General features: G+C 37.9%; 1 protein-coding gene across 2 annotated transcripts in view; it reads right to left on the bottom strand.

Moving 5' to 3' along the window:
* Positions 1–3,882: 3,882 nt before the first annotated feature.
* Positions 3,883–14,017, bottom strand: part of tmem132e (transmembrane protein 132E) — a 735,885-nt gene continuing 725,750 nt past the window's right edge. For both annotated transcript variants that reach the window (XM_030154381.1, XM_030154380.1), the window contains exon 9: positions 3,883–8,230. In XM_030154381.1, coding sequence (XP_030010241.1) covers positions 7,166–8,230 — 1,065 coding nt within the window. In that variant the 3' untranslated portion in view covers positions 3,883–7,165. The remainder of the gene's footprint in view (positions 8,231–14,017) is intronic.

The raw sequence follows: 14,017 nt of genomic DNA, 5'->3' as shown, positions 1-14,017 counted from the left end.
ACACAGTCATAAGAAGACAACTGGAAAAGAGAGAGAGAAGGGCGATAAATGGATTAAAGGGAATTGCAGAATTAGAAATGGGAGCTTCAGTGTGTCCTCTGGGATATATTCATGAGTGTGTATGGGTTTGTTTGGTCATACTACAAGCGTGTGATGTGAAAATGATGCGCATTAGGATGAACAGTCACATTTTTTCCTGATGTCTTCATTTTTTTTTTTTTTGGGACAGAGAAGGCAGTGGTTTCTCACAGCTCTTTGTCTTTTGCACTGTACGGTGACACTGAACCTCAAGGCACTGACTCATACATTAAACAGAAACAGCATGGCAGCACCTTTCACCCTGGGTCGCAGTGTTTGTTGTCAGAAGTCTTCCGGATAGAAGCTGGGGTCCACATTTGTCTAGTGTTATCAGCGCAGTTCAATATCTGGCTCTTTCACTGTGCAGATTTCGATGCTTTAAGGCACAGGTGTCAAACATGCGGCTCGGGGTCCAAATCCGGCCTGCCAAAGGGTCCAATTCAGCCCATGTGATGAATTTGTGAAATGCAAGAATTACCCTGAAGATATTAACAATCAATGGTGTCAAAATAATTTTAACTCAGGTTCCACATACAGTCCAATTAGATTTTACAGGGTGGGGAAGCAAAATTTACAATATTTTGAGGCAGGGATTGAAAGACAGTGTATGACCAATTAGTTTATTGAAAGTCATGAGAATTTATTTGCCACAAGAAAATTGACATAATAGAAAATGTTTTTATTCTATGTGTCTTCCTTCTTTCTCAATAACTGCCTTCACACGCTTCCTGAAACTTGCACAAGTGTTCCTCAAATATTCGGGTGACAACTTCTCCCATTCTTCTTTAATAGTATCTTCCAGACTTTCTCGTAATAGTTTTGCTCATAGTCATTCTCTTCTTTCCATTATAAACAGTCTTTATGGACACTCCAACTATTTTTGAAATCTCCTTTGGTGTGACGAGTGCATTCAACAAATCACACACTCTTTGACGTTTGCTTTCCTGATTACTCATATGGGCAAAAGTTTGTGAAAAGGTATGGATAATAGTGTTAGGTAGGATTATGACATCAATATATGTTTGGTTTCAAAACAATTGACGTAGTGCCTGCTGAGAAAAAACAACTAAATGTTCACTGTAAATTTTGCTTCCCCACCCTGTAAGTGGGTCAGACCAGTAAAATATGATCACAATAACCTATAAATAATGACAACCCCACATTTTCTTTGTTTTTTTGGTGTAAAAAAGTAAAATTATATGAAAATGTTAACATTATCAAACTATACTTTTACAAAAAATAACCTGAACAAATATAAACAAACAGAAATGTCTTAAGAAAAGTAAATCCAAGTTTACCAGTATTCTGATTGTTACTAAATGTTTTGTGTGATTGTAACACACATGTGTAAATGATAAACTGATAAACCAAGGCAGAATATTGTTAAAATTGCACGTGTTTTTCTTAAGACAATTCAAGTTGTTCGTGTTATTCAGATTTTTAAGGTAACTTTGTGGATGTAAACCTGATCATAATATAATTTTACCTTTTTCACTGTTATTATTTTACAGGTCCGGCCCACTTGAGATCAAATTGGGCTGAATGTGGCCCCTGAACTACAATGAGTTTGACACCCCTGCTTTAAGGGAAACTCAAGTGTATCATTTTGTTTTTGTGACTAATGACCCACAACACATTGTTAAAACTGTCTTGTCTTTGCATTTCACACGGCACTATGTTTTTATAAAAATACATTTCAGATGTGTAATTAACTCCTCTGAGATTAAGGAGACTGTTGCCTCTCCATCAAAAACCATTTTGTTGAAAAGAGTAAGCCTTGCAGTTTCTACTATTAGATCACTTTAGTTCTTGTCTGGTTTATTTGCCTAGACTTTGCTGCTGGCGATCAGCTGTCAGCATCTGTCTGCTCAGTCCCAAAAACCCACTTACTCCCTGCTAACGACCTGTGTGCCTTACCTGAGTTCACAAGGCTTTGATCACAGCTGCCGAAAAGAAGCGAACTAAAGGAGTAAACACTCCAGACTTCAAGTAAACAGTTCAAAGTATGGATTTTGTGGACTGGAGCTGCTGTATGACTAGACATGCAGCACTGTAGGTGTGTGTGGTGCTGTCTCTGCAGGAGCGTTACGTTGCTCCAGTAGTGGTCGGTGATATGCGATGGGACCCAGGCCTTCAGACTGAGCACAGCAGGAGATGAGCAGCGGTGATCCGTGGACTTCAAACAAGTGTAGGACCCCAGTGAGAATCTGATCAACCCTGGTGGGGAAACATGCATACGGCGGCCAAAGGTGTCCGCTTTGAACTCCCGAATACATGACATTCAGAATCATACCATATAAAACACCAGCCTTATCTCATCTTCACTCTGTTGTTTCTGAATTTGTTTGCATCCAAATGATATTATAAACACTGGGAATCTGCTCCAAATGAAATCAGAATGTGAGACATGTGGGTAATATTTATTTAATTTATATTTAATCAATGTAATGGTACATGTACCTCACATTGTGTATGAATGAATCCATATTTCGTCTAAATATTCTAAAAACGATTGGACTTCACCTTTTTATTTGTTTTGAGTCACTAGGCTCAGAGGTGGAGTGACACTGAATCAAACTGTGTAAAACGATGCAACCAGACTGAATACCTGTCAAAAGATCACCCTAAAGTAAAGTAAAGTTTGCAAATATTAACTTAACACAGTGTTTTTCAACCTTGGGGTCAGGACCCCATGTGAGAACGCCTGGAATTCAAATGGGGTCACCTGAAATTTCTAGTAATTGATTAAAAAAAATAAAAATAAAAAAAAAACTTCCTAATAAAAAATATATGGTGAGTTGAGGCAATCACAATACATGAAAGACATGATAAACTGAAGCTGAAACTGAAGCACTGTGGTACTGTTTATCTTTCAAATGTTCATTGTGGTCGGTTTCAGATGCTGCAGCTCTTTCATAATTCATAGTTTGAGTTATTGTTTGTTCAGTATTAATTGTCAGCCTTGTAAATCCAAGCTGGACTCACTGTACATATCCTGACCAAGGAAAATAAAATTCTCACTTTGTGCAGTAATCTACACCTGGTTTTTCTGCCTCCGTCCATAATAATATACATTATATAGCCTAAATGTCGTCTAAAATTAACATTTATTTGCAACATAGTATAGCAAACTATTACACGATCAAAAACAAATTAATTTTAGCAATAAAAATGTCTCTGTTTTGAATGTCTGTGGTCGCCAGAAATTTATGTTGTTGAAATGGGGTCACGAGCCAAAAAAGGTTGGGAACCACTGGTTTAAGATGTAGGTGCAGAAACATAAGAGTAGCATTATGTGGGATCATGTGCTAAAGTAAGTAGCTTTAATGTTAGCTGTTGCCAGTTTCCTCTGTCAATCATGCTGCATTTTTGTCATCACATTCCAGTGGCTCTGGAGTTCTGGTTTAACACTGCAACTCTGTGCACAAGGAAAACATCTAAACATAAAAAAAAAAAAAAAAAAACAACATATACATTACCCAAAAACCTCTTAAAAACATATATGGTGCTTTGTTTTCCTTTAGAAGTTTTCTTGACTGACCTGCAGGGCCATAATCTGTTATCTCTTGAGAAAAGGTTTATTCACAGTGAGATGAAGTGCACAATAATTCTTGTGGAGTTAGTTGAGTTCTGGACTTTACTATGGTTAAATTTGCATTCATTTGGAAGGAAGTATAAATGATAAACCACATCCCTTCAAGGTCAGAGTGTTCTTCCATACAGTGGCTGCCACGCTAAAACAAATAAAAAACATATTTTCTTCAACAAACACTGGCTGCACTCAGTAAAAATGACACAAAGAGATGTGTATTGCATTTTCTTTTAGTACTTTACATATAACAGGAAAATACAAGGGTTTGTTTTCAAGAGAATACAGGAAATGTAAGAGTGCTCTGTACATTAACATAGTATAGTCAGTGTGGTGGTTACTTGGCACAGCCGAATGAGCCTTTGCACGCCGCGCACAGTTCTCTGTCAGGGGGCAAAAGGTACAATTCAAGATGTTCAATTACATTTTGCAAGAAGATTAAGTTTCTGGTAGCAGCTTGATGAGTTTAAAAAAAACGCACTGTGCACTGTCACTGAAGTGGTATTACAAAAATAAATATGTGTGAATGGAGTAAAATCAAATTTTAGGGTGAAAACTTTTACAATTGAGAAGAAGTAGACATTTGAGATGTGGCTTGTCAGGATACTGTGCAAGAGGAACTGAAAGACACTGGACAAAGCTGCTATTAGATACTTAATCTGTTCCAGTAGTGCCATCAGACTGGGCTGACCACATCGACACTGAACACAAACAGCCTATTTGAAGAAGAATCCTACATTCATCCTGAGACACCATCGTTTAAAGTTAAAACTCAAACACTTCCAGCAGGCTGCTACTTCTCCTAATTTCATGGTAAATCATGGTGATGCTGTGGCTGAAGGATGGGCTTGGACTGTCAGAAACGATGCCTCATCTTCCCTTTAGATGTTAACACAGATTGAATATTATTAAACACTAGAATCAGGTCATTGTTCATTTCAACCACAGTGAACATATAGAGGGCATGCAGTAAAACCAAATCCTTAAAGTCCCAATCCAGGATTTCTGATACATCAAATGTTGGTCTATATACATGTATGACTTCATGGAAAGTAATCTCATGGCAACTTCCATAAAAAAGTGAAAGCCCGTTTTGCTCCAGACAGTATTTACAATGTTGCTGTATTTTGAGATCACATTTATGACAGTTGAGTGACCACAATGGTTGGCTAAGGAGCAGAGAAACATATTTCCAAAGTAAATATGTAAACTTTTTAGTCCAGTTTTAAAGTGGTGTTTGTACAAGAGCGTTGCCACGAGTGGAGTCATTCTGGATTGGGTCTTTAATAAGGCTGTAGGAGCTGAAAAGCAGGAAGGATGGTGACATAATGTTGAGTTTGTTTTGCGACAAATGGAGTTTGCACTCATTATCACCAGGAGAAGCAGGTTACAGAGGTTGTTTTTTTGTTTGTTTTTTTTTTCTTTGTAGGATTGCCAAAATCAGTCGGTTAACATTAAAGAGGAATCCAAGCCCTTAGATGCAGTACAGAATTAAAGAAAGTGACAAAAACTTATTTTTAACTCATGGTTGCTTCATTAGTATGAAAAGAATTTGTTTTATGTAAGATCAGAGCTGGAATAACATCTCCACTCACTTCACTACTAAAAAAGCACACACTACACTAACGGGGCGACTGCAGTTAAAAACACTGTTAGCCCTGCTGTCATCATGCTCTCAGTTACTCTGTGTCTGGCTGTCTTGCAGTGTTTTGGTTGAAACCTCACTTGAGATATTGAATAGTCATTCTAACCAGTTGTTTTGTAAACCGTACGATTCTCAAAAAAAAGTAATTAGCGTGCCTGCAAACCTGCAAATGACATCCATTAGCCGTGTTGTTTGCAGTTGTCGCTTAGTCCAGGCAGAATTTTACCAAAGCCAAACAGCATCCTGAGATACTTGTACATGGTGTCTCAACCATACTCAAACACCTCTGATTTCTTAAACGGTAAAAGCTACTAGTCTCTGTTCTGTCCGTGAAATTCATACAAGAAATAGTGTGGGTTTGAGGGATTAAACAAAAATAGGAGCTACATACATAACGGTGTGGAAAACAGGATGACAACATTGGATGGTGGTGATTTGAATGATGGAGCAAATCAATAATTATTCATAGTCTTTTCTTCTTCTTTTTTTTTTTTTTTTTTTGGATGAATGATGTTTCCTGAAGAGTTTAGAGGATCTTGTGTTGGGTGCAGATGTGCCCATATAGTACATTAGATTATTCTTTATTCTGCCAGAAGATGAGGGCCGACTACACTTGTAGAAGGGAAATAAATCATCAAAAGATTTGATCTGTTACAGCTCTGATGCATAGCAAAACCCCTGTGTCCAACGGTCAAACGTGTTAAAAAGCTACTGCTCTGTCATGACATTAGCGAGGGGGAACCTACGCACCACAGGACTATAAAATTTCAATGACTTCAACTGGCTTCCCACTCATTTAGCTTGAAGTAAGTAGTTTGTTGAGTGTTAGGCTTGTGCCGGGGGCGACTCCGGCTTGATACAGTATATACACATAGTAGAGGAATGTCTGCATGTATGTAGGCCTGGTATGGCATGGCATGGCATGGCATGCGTGTAATGCATGATAACATATTCACTTTAGTTATGTGTATGAATGATTACATAATTACAATACAAACATTTACAAATTTGGAAAACTGATTGTGCCTCAAGATCCCCTTCCATGCAAACAATATTCGAGATCTCCACAATAACAAGCTCTTCTATTTATACCTCATGCTTGAGATCAGTTGTAGTGTTATACATGGTTACTCTTACTACACTGTCTCTAGCCATAGTGAGAAAACAGGGTGTCTGCGCTGATATAAGTAGTGATCTGTGACCATTTTTGTAAGGCATTAGATTTGTTCAGGACCAGGAGGACTAGTAGTAGGGCACTGCTTTTGACTACTTATGAAATGTAGAAAAATGTATGGACATGAGTAGAAATGATGAGTGTGCTGCACTAAGAACAACAATGAAGAAAATTTCGCCATTAAAAGAACACTTTTCCTACTTTGGCAAAAACAAAAAGACTGTTTAAACATAGCTTTCATTAGAGTCTTTGACAGTAATGAGTTCATCAAAGGCCTCTATTGTTTGGAGTACAGTACTACAGAGTCCCAGTAACCACATACCAGACCGTTTTCTACACTCCTGTCCATATCAGGCGTTCTCTAGAATCAAAATCTGAAAATACATGAGCTGACTATAGCTCAGCTTCCCAGTGAAACAAACGCTGCAGCCAAGGTGTACAGGTTTCTCTACTGATTGAGATCCTCTGGTCGAGTCTTTGGCTTACTTGCATTCACTTTTGCCATTCTGAGAAGAGTGAGCGTGTATGAGACAGCACTGTGCAAACTAAATGGAACAAACCCTAACCAAATTGATAGTTGGCCTTTTTGTCTGTGAAAAATTATCTTTCACTTAGGTGAAAAAGAGAAAAATAGAAAGGAACGTTTCGTTAGAAAGCTGAGAGAGCTGCACCTCTTGTCTCAGGCTATTTCTTTTATTCTGCGCATGTAATCGTGCAGTTCCTCTGGGTCTTGAAAACCCATATCCTGGCAAACCCACTGAATGTCTTCTTCATCTGCTATGGGGATGGAGTTATAGGGCAGCTCCTCTGTGGGAAGGGTAGTAAAGGTGGTAAACTTGACTCGCTTGCGCTTGGAGGTTGGTGAGTTGGCCTCCTCGCCGTTCTCCTTCGTCGAGCCCCCGGAGCTGCCGTCACCCCGCCCGTGTACCTGGCTCTGAACACTAGTCTGGGAGCTGCCGCTGCTGTGGTGGTCCCCATGGCAACAAGTCTGTACGCTTTCCAGAGGGTTACTGGGACTTTCCACCTGCTGCGGAGATAGATCACACTGGGCCCTCAGCGGCTGGCCGTTACCCAGGAACACCCAGTGGTGGGAGTGGTCCATGTTGGCCTGACCCTCGGGTGGAATCCTCTTATGGCGGTATTTGAGAACGAAAACAATGCAGTTGATGAGAAAGACTAAGATAGCCAGGCAGAAGACGCCGAGCAGAGCGTACATGCCGATCTCCAGGTCGGTCATGTTGCGAGGTGAGTGGACAAAGTCGTCCTCTTCATCACTCTCTGTCGGTCTTTCCTCGTTGCTAATAGTGGGGAAATTGGTGTAATCAATGGGAACACTGGCTGGCTGCTCATTAGACGTCTCATAAATTTTTACACCGATGTTCGGATCAATGACTGGACGCCGAGTGATGGGAGCCAGCTCAATCTCCCCCTCGGTGGTTACCTCTTCCTCAGAGTCTTCCTCCGGGCCAAAGCGGACCTTGACATAAACTGTGGCAGACGAGATGACACTTTTGCGTTTAGTCTTCTGGCAGGCTTCGCAGATGGTCATCTCTACACGCACCATCTCGCCAGATCCCTCCCCTTCTGCCACCACCACAGGCCAGCGCTGCTGAGGCTCCTGGGACACCGACACGACTTTATCATCCAGTGTGGAGGCATTGAGGTTGTAGTCTTTGGGATCAAAGTAAGTCAGAGTGGCAGCTGTGTTGTCACTGAAAAGCATCCAGATGGACAAACTGGCCTCCTGTTGGACAAACAGACAGAGACACAGTTTGGATTTTAGATCCTTTAAAACTACACAATAGTCACTTCACAAGATCACAGTCAATATGATACAAATGGTCGACTACTGAATGTAATTGTGACAGAATTTGGAGGATACATTTCAGACATAAAAAGGAAATCTGCATATCCAATAAATGACAATATTTATGTACAGAATACTCTGAGGTTTAGTGGTAGTAGATTCTTTGTTGTTATCACATTATAGTTCTCTTGTACAACATGGCTGTAACTGAACATTGAATTTGGTCAGTAGTGATGAATGAATCTGTATTTGTACTCAAACTTTGTACTGGATGCATCTGTTACCTGTTAAAATAAAGAATACAATACAGTACAACCATAAATAAACAAATACGTGCATGTAGTAATGCATATCCTAAAACATTCCCTCTAGTCAAATACAGTACAGTGTGGATAATAACGTGTACCCTCTGTAAAAACAAACAAGTTCAAGACATTGTTAACAGTTCTGAAAGTGACGTCCACCTCCCACACTGAAAAAACCCAAACTCTCCGAACATGTAAATATTTTCTTCAGTTTAACTCTTAGACTGCTGTGATGTTTCCCAGTCTCCGTAAAATTCATTTTCTTTATCTGTGCTGTGAAGGCAAGTTTCAAAGTTACACAGTCGATGTCAAATTACATGTGGTGTCATGAATCCGTCTCGTAAGCTTTATGATTTTACACCAGCACAGAAAAACACAGCGCCAGACTCTGAACACACATCATTCTGCAGGGTGAAGCTCAAAGATTACAGGGTAAGAACATGAAGAAATTCTTGTTTTGGAGTGGAGGGAACTTTGAAGTGTTTATTTATTTATTTTTCTTGACTTGATGTTAGTTGGACTACATATTTAAGTTGATTCAAAGTTTACACAAAGAAAATGAATATGTTACTTGTGTGCATTTCATTTTGTTTACGTGAAAATCTTACAGAACTTATGCTATGCTTTTGCTTCTACACACTGTTTCTAGTCTGCTATTGTCTGCAATATTTTAAGTATCGAATTTAATGAAGTAGCTTTACTCAAGTATCACTGAGTATCAAGTGTTCACTATTTTACATTTCCACTCAATTCAATCTCAGTAGGAAATAATGTACATTTTATTCCACTTCAGTTGTTTGACTTTTCTATCCATGTTTCTCCAAATGTGTTATCTCTCAATCTTTGTGATAAACTCAAGCATGAGTGATTAATAGAGTCTTTTCACAGCGTGGTATTGGTACCAAAGTTACTATCGTTAACGAAAACTAACGAAATGACAAAAACTAGAATTGAAAAAACATTTTCGTAAGACTGAAATAAATAAAAAGTAGAATTAAAAGAGAAAAATGATAACTAACTGAAACTGTATTGTGTGTTTACAAAACTAACTAAAACATATAAAAATTATGGATAAAATTCCCTTAGTTTCCGTCTTTGTCAATGTCGGATTGATATGAAATCGATTTATTTCGCTCTAGCAATTTTAGCTGCTGGCACCATACGACACTTCACGGTCCGTCACTTGTGGTCACTTGTGGTTTACGGTGATTTTCTGGTCCCCACTCTACCTGGAAACATGGAGACTAAGGTTGGGAAAAAGCAGCAGAGTCCTGTCTGGGATTTATGTGAATACGACGGCGAGGAAGAGAAAAGATATGAAAAAACTAAAACTAAACTAAAACTAAGCATTTAGAAAATAACAAAAACTAATAAAAACTAGCAAACCTGCTCTAAAAACAAATTAAAACGAACTGAATTAGAGAAAAAAAAAAAAAGTCAAAACTAAATAAAACTAAACTATAATGAAAAATCCCAAACTATTAGAGCCTTGATTGGTAGATTTACAAAAATAAAGGACCTGTATACTTCTTCCAACACTGGCCTTAAATACATCACTTAGACGTCTGTCAGGCTTTAATTATACTTTAATTATACCTCAGTGCAAGGTTTACAGTTTCCTCTGTTGCCAGTAATCCCTTACTTTCTAAATTCATTTGCACTTATATAAAAAAGAAATGATTTGTGTTGTTGTCAAGCAGATTCTAAATTGAGTGGATGTTAACAATTTGAATATACCATGCTAATTAGTGACATTAGGCCTAATAGGCATCATTTGGACGATAGCAATTAAACAAATATTATTTATTTTTTTGATGCTGCTATTGATTCATTGATCAAACAAAAGTGATCCAAAAATCAGTAGAATGTCATGAAATTAATAACAGTGTTACTGAGACAGGATTTTGACGTTGATCCATGAACATCAGGAATCATAGGTACCCAAGTAACACATGTCCACTCAGAGAGACTCTTGAACAGCACCTCATTCTGAAAACAGTGGCATTTGACTCAAATTCACAACAATAGTCAACAAGGGGTTACGGTTTAACTTGGGTTAAACCATCCACTTCAAACAAATACAATTCTGTCTTCTGTTACTGATCTAGGTGATGGGGGTGAAGTGCAGGTTAAGTAGGGGATAATAATGTAGTTTCTACTCTAATAAATACAGTCGGTTTCTTTGTAGAACTACAGCTACGTGATAGTTCTTTGGAAGTTATAAGACTTACGCATAAGCACGATGGCTAAGTTAATAAGTAAACAACATGCTGCCTTAATATAGTTTTAAAATGTGTAATAAGTCTCTCTGCTGGTGTTTATATCTCTCCCAGGAATATCTCAACGGTTCAGTTCCCATTCTTTCATGGCAGTGACCGTGATTTGAATATCTGTTCCCTACTGAGCCTTTGAAGTTCTGGACTTGCTCCAATCCGTAAATCTCCAGAGCATTTGTGAACATCCGCAGTACCCTGTGCTGAGTACAAGCCCTGACACGCTGCCTCTGATGTACACACCAGCGAACCACTTTCAAGCACAGAGGAGGAGGAAGGGGTGGCAGGAATCACTGCATTGTCCTGAAGGCTACAACACAGCCTCGACTCTGCAGCACGGCCCGATAAGGCACAAACAGCAGCAGCATGTGCCTCGAATGATGAGCTCCAGTCTGGCTCTTCATGTCTGCCGTGCCTGATTCTCTCATTTGGTATTTTCTACTACTCTTTACTGTTGTTACTCCCCTATAGAGGAACATGATAAACCACCATATCGGCTGCATAGTGGTTATCTGACAACACTGGTCTCCTGCAGAGTCAAGTGCATCACTGCTGTCTCTGTAATGAAGGCAGCATTTGAACGGCCACTGTGAGCGCAGCTTGTTCACACATTAAAAAGTAACCACAGTGTTGGAGTAACTGGTTACATGTAATGATGTTACGCAATTAAATTACAAAACAAATGCAAATGTATTCTGTTAGTGAATCCATAAGTACTTCATTTGGAGTCAGTGGTGGGAAGGGTACTTTAAAAATGTTATATAGGGCTGAAGTCCTGACAGTTCAGGTGTCCCATAGGACCTAATTTTGGAAAATAAGTAACAGTAGTCAATAGAGAGAGAAATAATGTTTGGATTGAGTTAGAAGTGTGTCACCATTTACTCATATGATGTTTTTCCATTTGAGAGATGAATTTATGAGCCAACAAAGTTACAATTTGTAATAAACATAGTACATCTAGGATCATGTCAAACAGCTCAATAGACTGAATGTGATACATGTCTCCAACATCAAAATGGCTCCTGCCTTAGCAAATTTTACCTCAGTCTTTGAGAGCGAGGTCAGAAAGTATTATTTAATCCTGCTGAAGCTGTGCAGACAACCTCAGTGACTCTGAGCACATAATGAGAGAGACAGTGAGGATGACGTCACCTCTTTAGGAGTGACTCATTGTATTTCAGTTAAATACTTGTGCCACATTAAATAACAAAGTTACGGTTTCCACTGTTATTGTTTGGACCAAAAAGTGAGTTTTACAGCTCAATGACGTCAGACTTTCGTACACAGTCCAAGATTTAGTCATGTAGCTCTTCCAACTACTTCACTTATAACATATTTATCTTATTGTTTTGGGGATACATTTTTAAACTGGGAAATACAGCTTAAACATACTGCAATGTTAGAACTGTTGATGATGAATTTCCTGCTTTCACATGATTGGGAGTTCTATTACACATATAAACGTTTAACCATTAAGAATATATTAAGATTTAATGACATTTTGACTAATATTTTTTTCTCACAACTTGAATGGATTAAAATTACATTTACTTTGCACTTTAATAATGGGCCTGGCCAAGCGAAAGTGAACATCAGGGTCAATTTTTTTTTTCTCTAAAACAATATTTTTGACTACTCAGCATGAAAAACATATACCTCTAGTTTCTAAAATTGTGTTTATTTAATTTGTACCTGAATAACAACTGGATATATAAGAACATATATGAGAATACAGTGTAAATTAAGAACAGTTAAAGTTGTAAATGAATGTATACAGCATAAATTTAGAATGTAAATAGCAATGCGTAAATAAATACATTCTAAATATATGCCTGTGTCTATTCTTATATTTCATAATAACCAAATACTATAATGATTTTGAATGTTATTTGTTATAAAAAACAAAACAAAACAAAACAGCAGACAGATATGTATTAAATACAGTAATGAAACATATGTCACCAAAGACTGATCATTTTATCAGTATCTTAATAAAATTTTTGATTATTATTATTATGGTGCATCACACTGAACAAACACCTCACTTTGTTACTTTTTTGGATTCTCACTCCGTTACCATGAATTAGTGTCTTTTAAAACTAAAATAAAAACAAGTGTTCAGAGAATGCAAACCTCTGCTAAGCACCCTGAATGGTGTGCATGTGTAGATCGACTATTTCTTTTTAAATTAAACCGTTTCAAGGTTGTCTCAAACAGCAGAAAAAGTTGAAGCTTGGTACCAGTCATGTGTATGTCAAATTAGATTAAATTCCAATCATTTGTTAAGTTATAATGAAAAATGTGTGGTAAATGGGATTTTCAATGTTAAATTGAAATGTCCACAGAGTCCACATTCCACAGTGGATGTGGACAATTTGTGCCAGATACAAGATATTGTTATAAGCTACAGGGTGTATCAAACTGGAGGCTAATCGGAGTCGTTTTGAATTTTTTATGAATTTTTGAAAATTGCTCAATGATGAGAGATAGGAAAATTTGAGATTTTGTGACCTTGCTGTGACCTTGAACTTTGGCCTACTTCGCCCAAAATTTAATGGGTTCATCCCAGGGCCTAGGCCTATCTGTGGGTAAAATTTGGTAACGATGGTTGGAACAGTTTTCCTGTAAAGTTGCTAACAAACAAACAAACAAACACACACACACACACACACAAAGCAAAGTGATCACAATACCTCCTGGTGGGGGTAATGATATCAGTTTCATTTTTGGATATAATCTACTGTCATATATTAAGAAAAGTGTGATATGCGGAATATTTGCACTTTCCTTGAGGAACAGCACTTTTTGGCATTTTTTCCAAACCTTGAATAACTGCTGTATATTTTTACTCAATTTGTTACTTTGTCAATGATAATAAATTCATGTTTTTATTAAATATTTGGTCATTATTCCTAAATGGCAATGTTAAAGTACCTGCTTAGACCTGCAATGTGAGCTATTACTGTATGGTTGCTGCTAAATTCATTTTTAAAAAGAGACATGGAATGATTAGTATTGGTGCAGAGTGCTTTCTCACTCCGTTACTCCCTTGGCCAAGCCCTTATGTAGCCTTCCTATACAATATATGATGACTTCTCTCCCAGCCCTTGTAATTCATTAATGCCCATTTGTGTAACAAATGTAAT

Source organism: Sphaeramia orbicularis, chromosome 14 (assembly GCF_902148855.1).
Source record: "Sphaeramia orbicularis chromosome 14, fSphaOr1.1, whole genome shotgun sequence".
In the NCBI taxonomy this organism is placed as follows: domain Eukaryota; kingdom Metazoa; phylum Chordata; class Actinopteri; order Kurtiformes; family Apogonidae; genus Sphaeramia; species Sphaeramia orbicularis.
The sequence above is the reverse complement of the archived record's forward strand: the minus strand, read 5'-3'. Positions and strand labels throughout refer to the sequence as shown.